Source organism: Sesamum indicum, linkage group LG2, assembly GCF_000512975.1.
Source record: "Sesamum indicum cultivar Zhongzhi No. 13 linkage group LG2, S_indicum_v1.0, whole genome shotgun sequence".
Classification (NCBI taxonomy): domain Eukaryota; kingdom Viridiplantae; phylum Streptophyta; class Magnoliopsida; order Lamiales; family Pedaliaceae; genus Sesamum; species Sesamum indicum.
Window position 1 is genome coordinate 16,536,492 of NC_026146.1, and position 15,218 is coordinate 16,551,709.

Consider the following 15,218-nt stretch of genomic DNA (forward strand, 5'->3'; position numbering starts at 1 on the left):
TTTAGTACGTCTTAAGCAGGATCTTCTTCACTGACATACACAGAAGCTTCCACAACAGCGATGCCATTCAGAACGGATGCATCTGCTTTAGGTTCCTACATACCACCTGTTACTGCTGGAACTGGTAAGAGAAGGTTCTCTGAGATGCCATCCACTTCCGTTGCAAATAAAGAACAGTCCCAAACTACCTACAGAGATCGTGCGGCTGAGCGGAGAAGTTTGTATGGTTCATCATCTGCTTTTGGGGATGACTTATCAAATGCAGGAATTGGAGATCCAAGTAAGTCTTGATTGTGATACATGACACATTTTATCTTATTCTTCTCTCTCTTGGATTAAATCCTATATTCCAATAAATTGTGGCTAGCTTTTCTTTTTGCTGTATGATTATGGGACTGGACAGAATTTAGGTGTGTGAAAGGGGTAGGCTATAGTTGGAATTGCTTGGCCTTAGCTTCAAGCTTTGACTACTGCAATTATGTGTAAAACTGAGAAGGATAAGATTCCAATGGTCGAATTGCTAGTTTTATTTCTCTACGTACTGTGTATTGACTCGTGAGAAAATTTATGTTCTTATCGGGGACTTCAAAGATCGAGATCCAACACTTAGAAGGGGTGTTTTGGATTCCATGCCTTTCCCTCCTGGTGTTGGTGGTGGACGAAGTACTGGAGATGCAAATAGTCAGAGTTATGAGGTGATCACAGCAGACAGGGCTATTGATGAGAGCAATGTTGGCAACCGGATGCTTCGCAACATGGGCTGGCATGAAGGCTCGGTACCAACTCTAACCCTGCACTTGCATACCTTTCATATTGGTCTATGCAAAAATCAAATGCATATTTTGCAGATTGCGTTTATAATAATACTTTACCTTCCATGTGATCTCAATAGTTTTTCGAAGTAGGTACCCATCTTCATTTGTCAAGTCCAGAAATTTTCCTAGCCCAACACTGCAATTTCTCAATTGTTATTTGGAGCATCAACAACCGTATAAGCTGTTGAAACATATCGATGTAGTGGCCAGATGCAATATTAATGTGTATCTTGATCTGACCTTTTTGTGCCAAATTTTTGTCTGGTTTGTGTGTTGATTCTTTGTCCAGGGCCTGGGGAAAGATGGGAGTGGTATGGTAGAGCCCGTCCAGGCGCAGGCCATAGAAACTAGAGCCGGACTAGGGAGCCATCAGCCAAAGAAAGTGGATCCAAGCCTGGAGGTGCAGGCTGGAGATAGCTACAAAGCTGTTATTCAGAAGAAGGCCATAGCTCGCTTTCGAGAAATGTCATGAGTTGAGTCGATGAGGAGATGGCAGAAGAGAACATTAAGAGATTTGTAAGAGTGTTTTGGGTTATAGCGGTGCCATTTCATGTTGTCGTATATTCCCCTCGAGTTGCACTTTGTAGCACGACATGAAATCCAATGAAATGTAAATCATTAGATTGCCTCTCCTATTCCAATAACTGTATGTTTTTATCTCACAACGTATTGTTTTCATCAATGTTGTGGAATAACAAGTCTGAATTTGTTTCCAGTTCCTAGTTTAGACTGTTGGAAGTGTCGCAGGGAAATGCTAATCGGCTACCCATTCAATTGCAAGTTCTCATGCAAATAGATTTCTGAGGTAGTTAGGAGGTTTTTCTTGTAGTACCTTTAGTATGCATGGTTCTCCCAAGATTAGAACATGAGATGTACCATATAGAAGTTTGAACTATTGGGCTGTGTCTGGAGAAGTAAGAATGGTTATCAATTGGTGATTCATGCGTCTGCGCCTAGTCTATTTCTACCAACTTAGACCATTAGCGTAACTCATTAAAATGTTTTTACATATTTATAAATGATCAATTTTTGGGTTGATTGTTTATACAAATAATTTTTGTATTCATGTAAAAGTATATTTTAAGTTAGTATTGATTCATTTCGATCCAATAATTCATTTAATCTTTTTTTTTAATTTAATAAACACAATAGAAAATTAAATTGGAGCACAGAATATGAATCGGTGTCGTAATAATTAGGAACACATCAAACTCAAGTTTTCTGTCGCTTTAGTAATTCAGCGGACAGAGTGAAAGAGAAGAAGAAAATAGGAAAAATAAAGAACAGGTTTACGGGCAGCCCCTTTTTGATTTATGGGTTTGGTTCCGTTCCTTTCTTTATCGTTGAAAATGGCCGCCGCCAACAGCTGCAAGATTCTTGGCTTTGATTCTTCTCTATGCTCTACACGCAGTGCCCACATTAAAACCAAGCCCCCACCTTCTTCTAATCCCTGTTCTCAGTTGTTCAGAGCTAATCTTGATTCCAGCTCTAAATCCTTTACACTCCCCAGGTCCCTTCGTTAACATTTATAATTGTTTTTGTACATTTTTAGGTCTCCTGATTCATCTGTGTTTTATTTTTCATCTGGGTTTCATGTTTCATTAGCTTTTTCTTAAGTCCAAAGTGATCATTTTCGTGGAGGATAGTGGGGCGTTATTTATTGTTTTCGTATAGTTGTATGAAAAAAATTGTTCCTTTTTAAATTCTCTTGTTGTGTTCTTTTGTTAATTGGAGTACCTATTGTTTAGCAGGTTGCGGATTTCTCACCGAAGAAATAAGGCGCTGGAGCAATGTTATAGGGTGCCAAGGATTTCGTCTTTGTTGGAAGACAGTTATGAAGAATACCAAGAAACAGAGCAGTCTGTTTCAAAGAATTCCCAACAGGTGTGTTTTCTTTCTATGTTAGTTTTTGCTTTTTGTTCGGATTAGAATTTTTAGTCATGTTCTTGTACTTGCTCGTTTGCTATTCGGGTTTGTTATTGTTATGTGATAATTGTGTTGCCAATTGGTTGTCTCATTCTTTTAGAATGTGTTGTCAATTGTGGGCCAATTCCATAATATCACCAGTAATTAAGCATTTTTAAGAGCATTTCTCTTGTGGGGCGCTCTTAGTGTGGGGAAAACTCAAGCAGCAAGCTTGTTGTTTCGTATGTCTGGGAATTATTTGATACGGGACAGATACTCAAACATTGAGGGGTACATGATATGAGGTGATAAAATGACTGCTTCAGCGACTGTTAGTTTAGGAGTTATTTATCGAAGCTTTGATTTTTATGAACTACATAAGTAATTAAAGTGTACTCTTTTAACTCTTTGTTAGTTAGTGACTAGTGAGTTGGAATGGCTCAGCGTTATGCTTCACAAAAGATAGGATGATGCAATTTGATTATTGTCTTATGACCGGATTGATCGTAAAGAAGTGCTAGAAAGTTTTCCTTCTAGTTCATATTTTTTGACATCTTGAATGAGAAAATTCAGAGGAAATTGGAGTTTTTAATTTCCTGTGAACTCGATGATATAGCTTTTACCTGCAAGTGATGCTTGGATTCTTCCCATCACATTAAATAGGATTTTTCTCTCATAAATTGCATGAAAAGAAACTTGGGAATGCTCTTAAACTATTAACCAGCACTTGTATGGGGCATTCTTTTATTACTTTAGTGGGTTTGAAACACGTGTTAACAGTTTGACATAACTAGTTATCCAATCCAATATGTCGTATCTATTAATTAAATACTATCTTAATGAAGTATTTTGTGCTTGGCTCTGCTCCTTGAATTCTTCCTTCCAGGAAGCTGCAATTGATCTGAAGCTCCCAAGAAGAAGTCTGTTAGTGACGTTTACATGTGGTGCTTGTGGTGTAAGATCACAAAGGTTGATAAATAGGTTAGCTTATGAACGTGGCCTAGTTTATGTACAGGTAATTATAGATTGATCTATTCAGGTCTCACTATTGACTATTCTGCCGATAGTATCTTGCATTTTTGTAATAGTCATGTCAATTTGTGCCTGATTTCACTTGCTAGTTGTTGTTTATCGGAAACAGTAGTTAGTGATCTGTTCTGTGGATTTTTTTGTTACCAATTTGTTCCCTATGATTTCTTCGCAAGTGTCTTCAACAAACTGTACAGTAGGCGATTTAACATGTTCCTCGCCTTCATTTGGTCAATACATATATATGCAATTCACTTGGCCACTCAGCGGAATTGGCAGAATTCATCCTCTTTCTATATATGCTGGGACTCTCAAAGTGCAAATTCGGGTTTACTGTTATCAAATTGGAGAACTAGTAATTTTATATTGAGGCAGTAAAATTTAAGGCAAAAGAGTATATTTAGCAGAAGATTTCTCAGCTTAAAGAAACCATTGGAGGTGAAGATATGTAGTATATAAATATTAACAATACTGAACTTTTAACAAAGTGTTTGATATGATGTAAAATGTAGCCTTATTAACTATATATGAATAAGCAGTAGTCATATTGGCTTCCAGCCGCATGAATAAATCTCTTATTAATTACTGTCTGATATTTCCCAATGTATCATGGCATAATCTTTTTTGACTGGATGCTTATAGCCTTCTAATGAAATGTCTTGCCCAGGTTTCACTTTTTATATCCTTCGAGTTATCTTTGTCTTTCTGTGCTTCTGTAATTTTTTTATAAGTGTTAAACTGACTATCCTATGCAACAGTGTTCAGGATGCTCTAAGTATCACAAGCTAGTTGACAATCTTGGACTTGTGATTGAGTACAACTTCCAGGAGGAAATTGATTTGGATGCAAGTACAGATCAAGTCTAGAGAGAGCTTCTATTTGATTTGCATTCAATTCATTCAAACAAAAATATTTTTGTAGGACGACGGCAAATAAAACAATTTTATATATTTATGTAGTGATAATACAATATTTCAGCAAAAAGAATGAATATCATATGGTTAAAATGGAGTGATGCTCTGATCCTCTTCTGTATGCCAATACACCTTCTTCCCATAACAAAATGTTCCCCTTGTGCGTATCTATGGAAGACTGCACGTCCCTAAAAGTTTAGGACCAGAAGCTAGTGATGGCCAAAAAGGTAGCAACTGCCAATCCAGCGGTCACCTGCATTCTAGTTCTTCTCCCTTGTTGATCAAGTGATACACCTCCATTCTGTAATTGAAAGATGAGGAATCAGCAACTGTACCACGTTATACATTTATAAAATCATGTAGTAAAACTTTTCCAGTTATTAGTTACCAAATCTAGGGTTGGTGACGGTGCTGGTGTTGTTCCTTCAGTATCTTGAACTTTAGGAGGTGCTGGAGGGCTTTGAACAGTGGGTGCTGGTGCTGGTGCATGATGATGATGCTTGTGCTTGTGCTTCCTTTTCTTGTGCTTGCCTGGTGCTGGTGCGGGTGTAGGAACCTGTTCTGCTGCTGGGACAGGGGACGCAATTGATGGTGTTGGAGCCGGCACTGGTGCTGCCTTAGGTGGTGGTACAGGTGCCAGAACCACAGGTGCCGGCGCAGGTGCCTTTGTTGAAGGCGCTGGTGCTGGTGGTGGCTGCTGAGTTGGTGTTGGGGATGCTTGTGGCGGGGGCACAGCTGGTGGTAGGGCAGGTGATGAAACAGGCGGCTGTGGAAGTGGCAATGCTGGTGGCTGAGCTGGACTTGCCACTGGTTGACTTGGTGGAGGTTGTGGTGGTGTGGTGGTTGGGCTTGAAGCTGGTGGACCTTTGGGTGATGGAGAAGTTGTTGGGGTGGCTACCGGCACGGCTACAGTTACAGTTGGTGGAGGAACCGTGGATGGCGGTGGTGTAGTTGTTGGAGGAAATGTGGATGGTGTCTTATAAGGTGAAGCTGCTGGTGCTTGGGCATTGATGGTCATCGATAAAATGCAGAAGCAAGAAATACAAACCCATACGAGTGCTGCCATTTTGGAGATGGTTGGAGTTGATTACAACCTGCACCTGTATTTATATATCTAAGAAGCGATGGATCCTGGAGGTAAGAGTTTGGTGATATGTCATGAGGGGAAATGTAGTTTTCATTCATATCAATGCTATTGCTGATCATGGTAATACCTTACTGGCTCCAAATTTTGCATCAATGAATGCATTAAGCTTGTGTATTCATTTCTTCCCTGTTGAAAATTGGTGCTACTGGTCACATGTTGCCGTCAACAATCTTCCGTGTGGGGTTTGATTAGGTCAAATCATTGCTTGACAGCCAGTAATCATATTGAGGTATTACACATTAGTTCATGCTTTTCACTATTTCACTTTAAATGTAAGGACTTTGGAGAAGTTCCTTTGGAGTAAAGGAAAATGAATTTCTGCTATAAGCATGCAAGAAAATGAAGGGAAAGTTGTGAAGAGCAAGAAAAAGTGCCTGTATTTTCAGAACGCAACTTTATTTGCCATCATGATATTACTGAAGCAACTCTCTTTTATGAACTGAAAGGCAGAGGACCCAAATAGCAAATAAATAATCCAGACGGGACTTGCTTTCAATTTTGTCAAACTTTTTCTCTTCTCTTGTTTGTTTGCTTTTCCCAGTTTTGGCCTTTGGGGATGTGCAAACCCAAATTAGAGATGATAAATTACCGCTAAAAAAGGTGATAAATACAGCCAATAAAAGAAGAAGAAATGTGACGAGCAATGAAAGCAAAAATCAAAAGGGATTGTCAATTAAAACGAGGTAAATTATATTGACATCTTTTGATGTTAGGTTTAATTACACAAATAACTCATGTCTTTTGTAAAATTACCGTCCTTTGTAGGTTGTAATTGTAATTACAAGTGTACCATTATTTAGTAACAAAAGTTTACACTAGCATCCTTTAAGGTACATTATAATAACAGCTCTTAAGGGGCAATATCTATAATTTGCAAAAGATCAGGGGTGTGTGTATTTAAACTTAACTTTAAGGTCATTCTTAAAATAAGACAGCAGAAAGGTAGTTGAATAAACTACCTTTCTAATGTATCTAAGAGCATTAATATTTCTAACGGTATTTGGAAGGTAGTTGAAAAAACTGGAGAGCTACGATCAAGACTCATCAACCGCACCGCAAATACCTTAAACCAAATTGTCTGTTTCAACGAAATCCAGATCATGACAAAGGAACAGACTTTGGTATTAAGTCCCAATTAATACTAATAAATAATAAGTTCCTCCCATTGCATTTTCTACCTCTTTTTTGGTTTATGGTACAAGATCGTCGGAATATCACGCCCCAAATCTGGAGCTTTAAGTCGTTAGACTCAATAGACACGTTTTTCCTGAAGAGAGAGGTCTCTAAATAGACATCAGGAATCATGAGAATTTCCAGTGACTGTGAGGCCCTCACGGTCAAGAAAAAGAACTTGAATGTACACCAACTTCTACATGTTGCCTTCTAGAAAGAAAAGGCGTCTAAGTTATACGGTCTGATAGAATCTTCGGCAACAAAAAAAAAAAAAAAAAAGTGGAATTATAATTCAATAGCATAATAGTCTGATCAGTACTATCTATCATTCAAACAAATACTCGTTGCTCTTATGGGATTTGATATAGTTATGCTTGTTCAAAGAGTGCCCGTGTAGTGATAATCTGTTCGCGGTTTCTCTGTATTATCCCCTCAAGCATTCTCTGTATTATCCCCTCAAGCATCAAGTCCAACGATTTGTATAACAGCCCTTTTGGAGGTTCATTATCCCCCAACATTCAGTATGAACACACAAACATATGAAAGATTATGGTGCCTATTGAAACTTGATAAAGACGGTCAAATGAATGAAAATCAAGTGCAAGAGAAAACAAAGATATGCTGCTAAGTCATTTGTGTACCAAAAAAATTGATCCTCCAGAAAAAAGGAATGTATAGATAACAAAATCAAATAAAAGAGCAAGGAACTTGTACAGGAGAAATCTGCCTACTCAGAATGCAGAATTTCTTATTGACGAGCAATTTTATAGCTTGAAGAGAAATTCATTTTCCTGTCAATCACAAACAGAACATGAGGTGAAAGGCATCATGCATCTTTGTGAAGAACTTTGATGGACGGTGTGAAATGGGAAGGCAAGTAGGTGGTGATGAGGGAGCCTCAGGTTTCTTATCCTTCTTTCTCCTTAGCTTGAAGAATTGTTGCATGGCATCTGCACACTCTGCTGCCAGCACGCCTCGCCTGATAATTATCTTAGGATGGAAAGGATGAACTGGAGCAGCTGGCTTATCAGTTTCTTCCAAGTCATTTCCTCCATCTCCACTTGGAAAAAGCCTGCAAATGTTGATCAAGGTTGTTGGACAAAGAAGTCAGTGTCGCATGCTCAAGAAAGAACTTAACGATGTGTTGTTTAAAATGCTTTAAATAATTTCAGCTAAGGATCAGAAATTCCAACCAGCTGACTATTTGGATTAGCCAGATGCGAGCAATATTCTTTTCTAATATGCCCTGCACCTCTAGGAAGTGTCATGAAATGCATCTCAAGTGATGATGTCTGTTACTAGAGTTTGACAATGATAACTCCTTTATGTTAATATCATTTGCTTTTGAAGGGCTAATAAGAAAATGGGTGGCAGATTGATCAACAGATACAGTTAACATTTCAGGTCTTCCATAGGCAGCACTTGAATAAGAACTTGATTTATGAACATGGAAAGCTATTACGGCTTCTGTATGTTAAGGTAAATAGTGGTCAATTTCAGCAGAGTGGTTTCTGGTGGTCTTTAGTCTGTCATGAATAGGGAAATAATAAGAGTCATAATGAAAGTAGAGAAATTAATTTATTTGATCAGTTGGTATTTGGACTCAGCTCACCCCTGGCTACTTATATGTTAGAGTCAAGTTTGAGGTACTATAAAACTACAAAGAAGCTTAAGCTTTCGAAGAGGCGGGGGATTAGAAACCAAATTACAAACACAGAGCTGGTTGACTGTTGAGTTGTAAGACTCTTAAGTTCCATTAATATCTCATAGTTCAATAAAAAGTTCGAAGATTATTTCAAAGAGGCAATATTTTATGATCTGGTCTCTGTAGTCTCAAAAACGTGTAGAGCTACTCGATTAAGTATTTAAGTTTCATGTAGCATGCAACCCTGATTTAAAAATCACTTCTTCCATCAACCACTCAGGTATGAGCCAGATAGAAGAAACATAGTAAAAGGCGAAATGAGCAGCAGGCATGTTGGAACAAAAATGTTCTCATTTATGATCAGCAAATAGTAGTTCCTTCAATATAAAAGTAGCACTATTGTAATGCTAATCAAAATCCAGATCAGCATATAACCGGCAAACAAAACCAAAATGGAAAAAAAAAAGAATCCATATTAGCATAAGAAAACACCATAACCAAACAAAACATGGCAAAGCATGCTTCAAAATATATTCACCGATTATCAACTTCTGCTTACCTAATCCAGCTGCCATCAGCTCCCAGAAGCTTATTAGGAGCTCCCCATACAACAGTGTCTATTCTAGCTTGAAGTATTGCTCCAGCACACATGGGACATGGTTCAAGTGTTACATAAAGTGTAGTTTCCTGTAGATGAAAAAGAACTTGGATGTTTAGCAAAAAACATTGTATTAGACATGGTTTTGCAACTCTAGACGCAAATTGTATAATAGAAACAAGATTAAGGTGGCCTGCTTTTGTTGGACCAGAAATTGACACAATTGAAAAAATAATTGCAGCAATAAGTAAATACATTGAAATAACTCCTTTTGGTTTCAAACGAAAAAAATTATCACCAGGTAATTTCACAAATATGTCAACCATTTCCTGTTGGTTAAAATCTATAGGATTCTGTTAGTTCTAACTCTAGACAAGTATGATGTATAATTCATACTTTGACCAGTTCTGGAACAAATAGAATAAAAAACTGCTCCTGGATCAGAGTTAAGCAAGCTAAGATGAAACTACCTATATCACATTCATCCAACTATATCAAGGCAACTGTTCTACCAAACATCATCAAAAGATTCATATGTCACCAAATAAAGTGTGTCAAATGAACAGAAACAGAGATATTACAGAAAGCCTCCACGTTCGGAGCATGTTTGAACCTTCCCGTATGCAAATCATTTCTGCATGGGCAGTGGAGTCACGCAGCTGTTCCACCCTGAAATAATCCAATAACAAATAACATGGTTTTCATATAACAAACAAGAAACAGAGAAAATGAAGACAACTTACAGATTGCATCCACGAGCAATTATCTTTCCTTTGTGCACTAGCACAGCCCCTACAGGCACCTCCCAGTTGTCAGCAGCTTTTTGTGCTTCCAACAGTGCTTCCCTCATAAACATTTCATCAATTTTTCGCTTCTCTGCTTCGAGCCTATATGCTTCTTCCCATTCATCAAATCTATCTTTTACAACTTGGTTATTCCGCTGAAGCTTCCTTCGTTTCGCCTCCTCCTCACTAACCGCTGATTCTGGTTGCTCCATTGATCCCGTATTTAGTTGCACACTCATGCTATTATTAGATGCATTTGCTTCTCCAGTCTCTGAAACCCCTCGCACAATAGGAGATCTTCGCAGCCGTAGTGCAGGTGAAGGAATTGAGGAGTCAACTGTTGCTGCAGAAGAGGCAGCTCGAGAATTTCCTTCAGAAGGCAAAGAAATGCTGATGGGTGGTGTATCGCTTCCTGGAACAACTGAAGAAGATGGTGCATTTGTTCTCACCTCCTTGAGATGGCCCTCTGAAGTTGATGAGCTGGAACCCTCTTCAACTTGAGAGAGAGTATTGTCCTCTTGATGACTGCCATATACTTGTTTAATGCTTCTTTTTTCCTTTTCTCCAGTTACCTCTTCATTGTCCTCTGCTTCATGACCAGAAAACCATGTTTCACTACTTGTGGACTGATTGGGTGAGCTCCTTCCGCCTGTCTTTCTACCTGAGCTGTGACTTTCAGAATGTGAAGCCCACCGCAGACGAACTATATCCCCAATGATATTCCATAAGGACCTTCCAGTTCTCTTAACAATGGCATTGCCAGCTTTGCTTGTGTCATCTTGGACTTCTGCCTTAGACAGTTCAGGAGCAGACGATTCATCTACATTCCACATTTCATCTGAAGGCCCCTCTGTTCCAGACTGCTGAATATCATGCCTTGACTCATGCTCCTTTGATTGAGAATCTCCAGAACTGTATTGTATTAGATTCTTTTGGTGGTGTTGCTCCTCATGCACAAACTTAGCTTCATTAGTTGCCTTCTCTCTCTGGATTTCAGAACTCGAGATCTCATTCCTTACCTGGTCAACAAACTCACCAACATAGTGTGCTGAGGATCTCTCTAATTGAGCAGCAGATCCAATCATATCTTCATGTAACATGAACTCTGGAGACTGTCCATGAGAACTATTGCTTTTAGCCCCACCATGTAATGCAGTAGAACCAAATTGTTGACTTCCCTCACTGACCTCATTAGCACTTCCAACCTTTGACCCCAGAGACAACTCACCTGTTTCTGGTAAATGAGACTGAGTTCTTACTATTGTCTGTGATTTATTCTTATTTCTATCTTCTAGATAAATCGCACTAGAATCCCCAGAGAAAGGGACTGAAGTTTGGTTCGATTGACCAGATATATTTCTGGAATTATCTCTCTTGATAATTGTGGCATGTGTCTGGGAACGCAGCTCTTTGGATTCTGAAGATGAGCCATAGGCTAACTTCACATTCTCTTCTTGTTTTGTAAATTTATCTGATGGCCTTTCTAAAATTGATTTACCATCTTGTTTGGTCAATTGTTGGGACTTCCCCCTTGATTCCACTAGGCCACTTGCTTGATCATATTGCTGTTGTTGCTTTGCTGCACTATTTATCGAGCTAAGAATATTAGTTGAGTAAGCTTCCTCTTTAACACTAGTTTCATACCTTTGCTGAGAAATGGATGTCTTTCTAATATCAGTCTCTTGAATTTCTGATACTTCAGCTACCTTACGAGAATGCCTCTGATATTCATCTTCTCTGGTGCTAATTCCAACTGCTGCTTGATGTTCTTCAACTATTTCCTGACTTGAACTTCCAACTTTAGCAGACATCTCACTCTTGCCGCTGTATATTTGCTGAGAGCCATAAGATCTTCTAACATCCTCACTGCGGATATCTTGACTTTCCTCAAAGTGTTTATACTTCAGTCTAGTCTCAGATTGTTTTGAAACTTCATCACCTCTTTGCATAAGCTGGTTTTTCCTCTCTTCATCAATTTTTGTGGTTCTAGTTGATTTTTCCTTCCTATCATCATAGCTCACATAATAATCAGATGACCGTCCATAGTCACTTTCATGCGCCATTGAAAACTTTGATTCCTCTTGTGAGGTTTCTTGTCTCAAATCGATCTTTTTCTCTACTACATCAACAAGCTTCTTCTCTGATTTCTTTCTAAAGTCTGACTCAACTATACTTGATCCGGAACAGTGTTCTTTTTCGGTGCTCTTCTTTGTCAAACTAACCCCTTGGTGTTCTCTATGATCCTCACGCCTATGATCCTCTTCTCTAGCTTCCTGGTAGACATTACTGCTTGAATTCCCTTTATGATAACTCGACGACTCACCCAGAAATCTGCCTTCGCTCAGCTCAATTTCATTGTCACTGTCATATTCACCAGTTGAAGACAAGGAGTAATATGATGAGCAACTAGAACCATCTCTCCTCATCTTCTGCCTGTGCTCCTCTCTTCTCAACAAATCTTCCCTCTCTTCTGTCTTTGACCTCACCTTCCAATTCTCCTTACTTAACATAGATTCTCTCTCCTGTTTCTCTTGGGCCTTTTCGCTTGCATTTCTCAACATAGTCTCCCTCTCTTCTTTTTCTCTAGCTGTTCTATTTCTCAGCAAAGCATCCATGTGTTCCTCCTGTAACATTGCTTTTCTATTTTTTTCCCTCTCCTCTTCCCTCCGAGTCCTCTCCTCTCTCCTTCTATTATCCTTCTTCCTCAAACTAGCCATCGAAGCATACTCACATCTCGACTCACTCTCCAAAACACCCAGATCCACTCTTTTCTTTTCATTTCGACACTTATTGCTTACCCCACCATCCTCGCTCTTTTCCAATGTGGGTTTCTTAGCCAATATTCTTGCCTCCTTTCTCACACGAAAACACTCCTCCCCAATATCCTCAGTCAACAAACTAAGCACAGCCTCGGCCTCATCAACACCCCCAAGATCATACCTTTCACTCCTTTCCTCGAACACCATACATTTCCTAAATCCCCCTCTCCTCCTACCCACACTTTTCTCCTTAAAGGTGCAAGCTTTATCACAATAACAACTTCTATCAGCATCACAAACTGGTAATCGCGCATAATAACACCGATCCAGACCACCCGAAATCATTTTTCTATAAGGTGACCATTGAATTAAAGAGGATTGCCTCAACCCGTACAAGCTATAGCAATAACTTGGGCTTGTTGGCACTTTATACATTGAAGTAGAACAGCAACAACAGCAAGTTCTTGGCGATGAATAGGCAAAATGATATCTTTCATTGGACCGGGGTGAGCAATCATTGTATGCAAATGAAAGTGAGCCTCTTGTTCTTAGTGAAATTGTTGAAGTTATACAAGTGTTGTGCATAGCTCAAATCCAGCGAGAGAGAGAGAGAGAGAGAAGATTATTGAAGGGGAAAGTTACCTTGAGAAAAAATGAGAAGAAGTGCCAAGTCTTGTTGCTGATCTCTTGTGCTTGTGAAGTAACAGCACACAGAAATTGAGGATTCGGGCTAAGCTACACTGAACCTCTTTATTGTTTTTCTTTTTTCTGTGTTTCTAAATTTCTTTTTATTTAATTTATTTCGTTTTTGCTCCACTCTTTCAACTACTCAGTAGCATAGTTAATTAAATTTTAAGGAATTATTTATTTTGTTTTTTAATTTAATTTTAAAAAAATCAATAAAGATAGTAATATTTGAGATAATCCGTCTTTCCTTAAAATTTAATATAATTATACAAAAAAAAAATTATAATTTTAAAAAATAAACCTAATATTCTAAAAAATTGATTTTATTTAATAAATAGGCCCTCAATTTATTAAAATTTACAAAATTTATTAAAATTAACAAAAGTATTGAATAAAAATTGATATATACTCTCAATTAACTTAATACAAATTTATTATAAATTAAATAATTTTTTTATGATTCCTGATTAATTAATTACCAAATAATAAATAGTGGACATACATTTCCGACCCAAGTCAAGGCCCAGAAAATTAATTGATAAAAGGTAATAATGGAAAGCCCATAATCTATATAACCCACAACTTGCTCTCTGGACCTTTGCATTGGCCCATAAGTCCACTCTATGCTTTTTTATTCTGACCCAATTCTTTTGTACACAGTTGAACTGCATAAAAAGCAAATCCACAAAGTCAAAAACGCACACATGCATCAACGTTTTTAATTCTAATTTTGTGTTTCATTTGCACTTCTGAAATTTGCCAACTGTACCGGCAGAATTGGAGTTTGGAATGGAGACAAAACATCAGAATAGAAAACAAATTAATATTGCCTATAATTTTAGTTATAAATTAAAGTCATGATAAATGTACTAGCCACATTCATAAAAAATTACTAGCAATCGCTATTGTGTGACCGTGATCAATAACTTTTTATTACGATTAATAATCTTTAACCATGACAATATAAATCATGATTAAATATTATGTTTCTTGTAACTTCAGTTAATAATAATGATTGACAATGACAAATAATGGGATTAATACCACTTATATTTAATTAAGACACATTCGCTGTCTGAATGTCAGAATTAGTACCGCACACCGTACGTCAAGTTCTTGGAAAATAATATTATGTCCTAAGGACCACAAGAATTATGTTTAGTGGTACCACCAAGACCAACTTCATGTTGATGTTCATGCCAAACCCACCACAAATGTGAGGCTCATTACCAACCAAACATGACTTAAGAAGGGTGGTCGCCCCATGCTCATTTAATGTTTCCAAAATGTCTTGTATGGACGAATTGCACAGTTTTCATGGTACGTTGTTATCTTGTATTAATGATCATAATTAATTTATTTGTTGTGAATTGATGTTATCTTTTTATTGACTATCAGCAATATCGAATTTGATTCTATTTTAAGTGAAAAGTTGTCCTCATATTTGTTTCACCCTTCAACGTTATAGTCTTAATTTTGATCTTAACATAACCTAATTTTTTTTTCCATCTTATTGAAGAGATTGATTTAAAACTAGTTCTTGTGGATTCGTCCATACTCACTATTTTTTATTGCTAACAGTAAATAATATTTTAATTAGCATAATTTGGTTGTTTATTACAATTTTTTTTTTTTTTTGAGGTGATACTTTTAACTGCTTCATTTTGTCCGTGAAGGAATGTTTGTGGTATTTAACATCTTTGTTGTAATTACACATGGCATCAATTAGTATCGAGAAATAAATCACATTATGAAATACTC

The 15,218-nt window shown here is 37.7% G+C and overlaps 4 protein-coding genes across 4 annotated transcripts in view; 2 read left to right on the forward strand and 2 right to left on the reverse strand.

The window, feature by feature from the left end:
* Positions 1-1,447, forward strand: part of LOC105156743 (SUPPRESSOR OF ABI3-5) — a 9,409-nt gene extending 7,962 nt beyond the window's left edge. The window contains exons 16-18 of the mRNA XM_020691957.1: positions 17-280; positions 592-776; positions 1,105-1,447. Of these exons, the coding sequence (XP_020547616.1) occupies positions 17-280; positions 592-776; positions 1,105-1,287 (632 nt within the window). The 3' untranslated portion in view covers positions 1,288-1,447. The remainder of the gene's footprint in view (positions 1-16; positions 281-591; positions 777-1,104) is intronic.
* LOC105156436 lies at positions 2,012-4,756 on the forward strand. Its single transcript, XM_011072557.2, has 4 exons — positions 2,012-2,325; positions 2,567-2,699; positions 3,607-3,735; positions 4,508-4,756. Exons 1-4 carry the CDS (start codon positions 2,129-2,131, stop codon positions 4,613-4,615), a joined length of 567 nt encoding a protein of 188 aa, XP_011070859.1. The 5' UTR covers positions 2,012-2,128; the 3' UTR covers positions 4,616-4,756.
* Positions 4,662-5,975, reverse strand: LOC105156435 (lysine-rich arabinogalactan protein 19). Its single transcript, XM_011072556.2, has 2 exons — positions 5,052-5,975; positions 4,662-4,964 (listed from the first exon to the last, which is right to left on the reverse strand). The coding sequence occupies exons 1-2, from the start codon at positions 5,727-5,729 to the stop codon at positions 4,860-4,862; spliced, it is 783 nt and encodes a 260-aa protein (XP_011070858.1). The 5' UTR covers positions 5,730-5,975; the 3' UTR covers positions 4,662-4,859.
* LOC105156438 (tRNA(adenine(34)) deaminase, chloroplastic) lies at positions 7,600-13,504 on the reverse strand. The gene is made up of 4 exons (XM_011072559.2): positions 9,970-13,504; positions 9,808-9,895; positions 9,188-9,315; positions 7,600-8,055 (listed from the first exon to the last, which is right to left on the reverse strand). The coding sequence occupies exons 1-4, from the start codon at positions 13,353-13,355 to the stop codon at positions 7,782-7,784; spliced, it is 3,876 nt and encodes a 1,291-aa protein (XP_011070861.1). The 5' UTR covers positions 13,356-13,504; the 3' UTR covers positions 7,600-7,781.

What these genes read in the sequence shown, in the direction of transcription:
- LOC105156435 (XM_011072556.2), bottom strand. Translation starts at nt 5,729, where the DNA reads ATGGCAGCACTCGTATGGGTTTGTATTTCTTGCTTCTGCATTTTATCG. An exon ending in CGTCACCAACCCTAGATTTG is followed by an intron (nt 4,965 to 5,051) that starts GTAACTAATAAC and finishes TTTCAATTACAG; the next exon opens with AATGGAGGTGTATCACTTGA.
- LOC105156436 (XM_011072557.2), top strand. Translation starts at nt 2,129, where the DNA reads ATGGGTTTGGTTCCGTTCCTTTCTTTATCGTTGAAAATGGCCGCCGCC. An exon ending in AAATCCTTTACACTCCCCAG is followed by an intron (nt 2,326 to 2,566) that starts GTCCCTTCGTTA and finishes ATTGTTTAGCAG; the next exon opens with GTTGCGGATTTCTCACCGAA. An exon ending in TTTCAAAGAATTCCCAACAG is followed by an intron (nt 2,700 to 3,606) that starts GTGTGTTTTCTT and finishes TCTTCCTTCCAG; the next exon opens with GAAGCTGCAATTGATCTGAA.
- LOC105156438 (XM_011072559.2), bottom strand. Translation starts at nt 13,355, where the DNA reads ATGCACAACACTTGTATAACTTCAACAATTTCACTAAGAACAAGAGGC. An exon ending in TCCGAACGTGGAGGCTTTCT is followed by an intron (nt 9,316 to 9,807) that starts GTAATATCTCTG and finishes TTTCATCTACAG; the next exon opens with GAAACTACACTTTATGTAAC. An exon ending in GCTGATGGCAGCTGGATTAG is followed by an intron (nt 8,056 to 9,187) that starts GTAAGCAGAAGT and finishes CAACATTTGCAG; the next exon opens with GCTTTTTCCAAGTGGAGATG.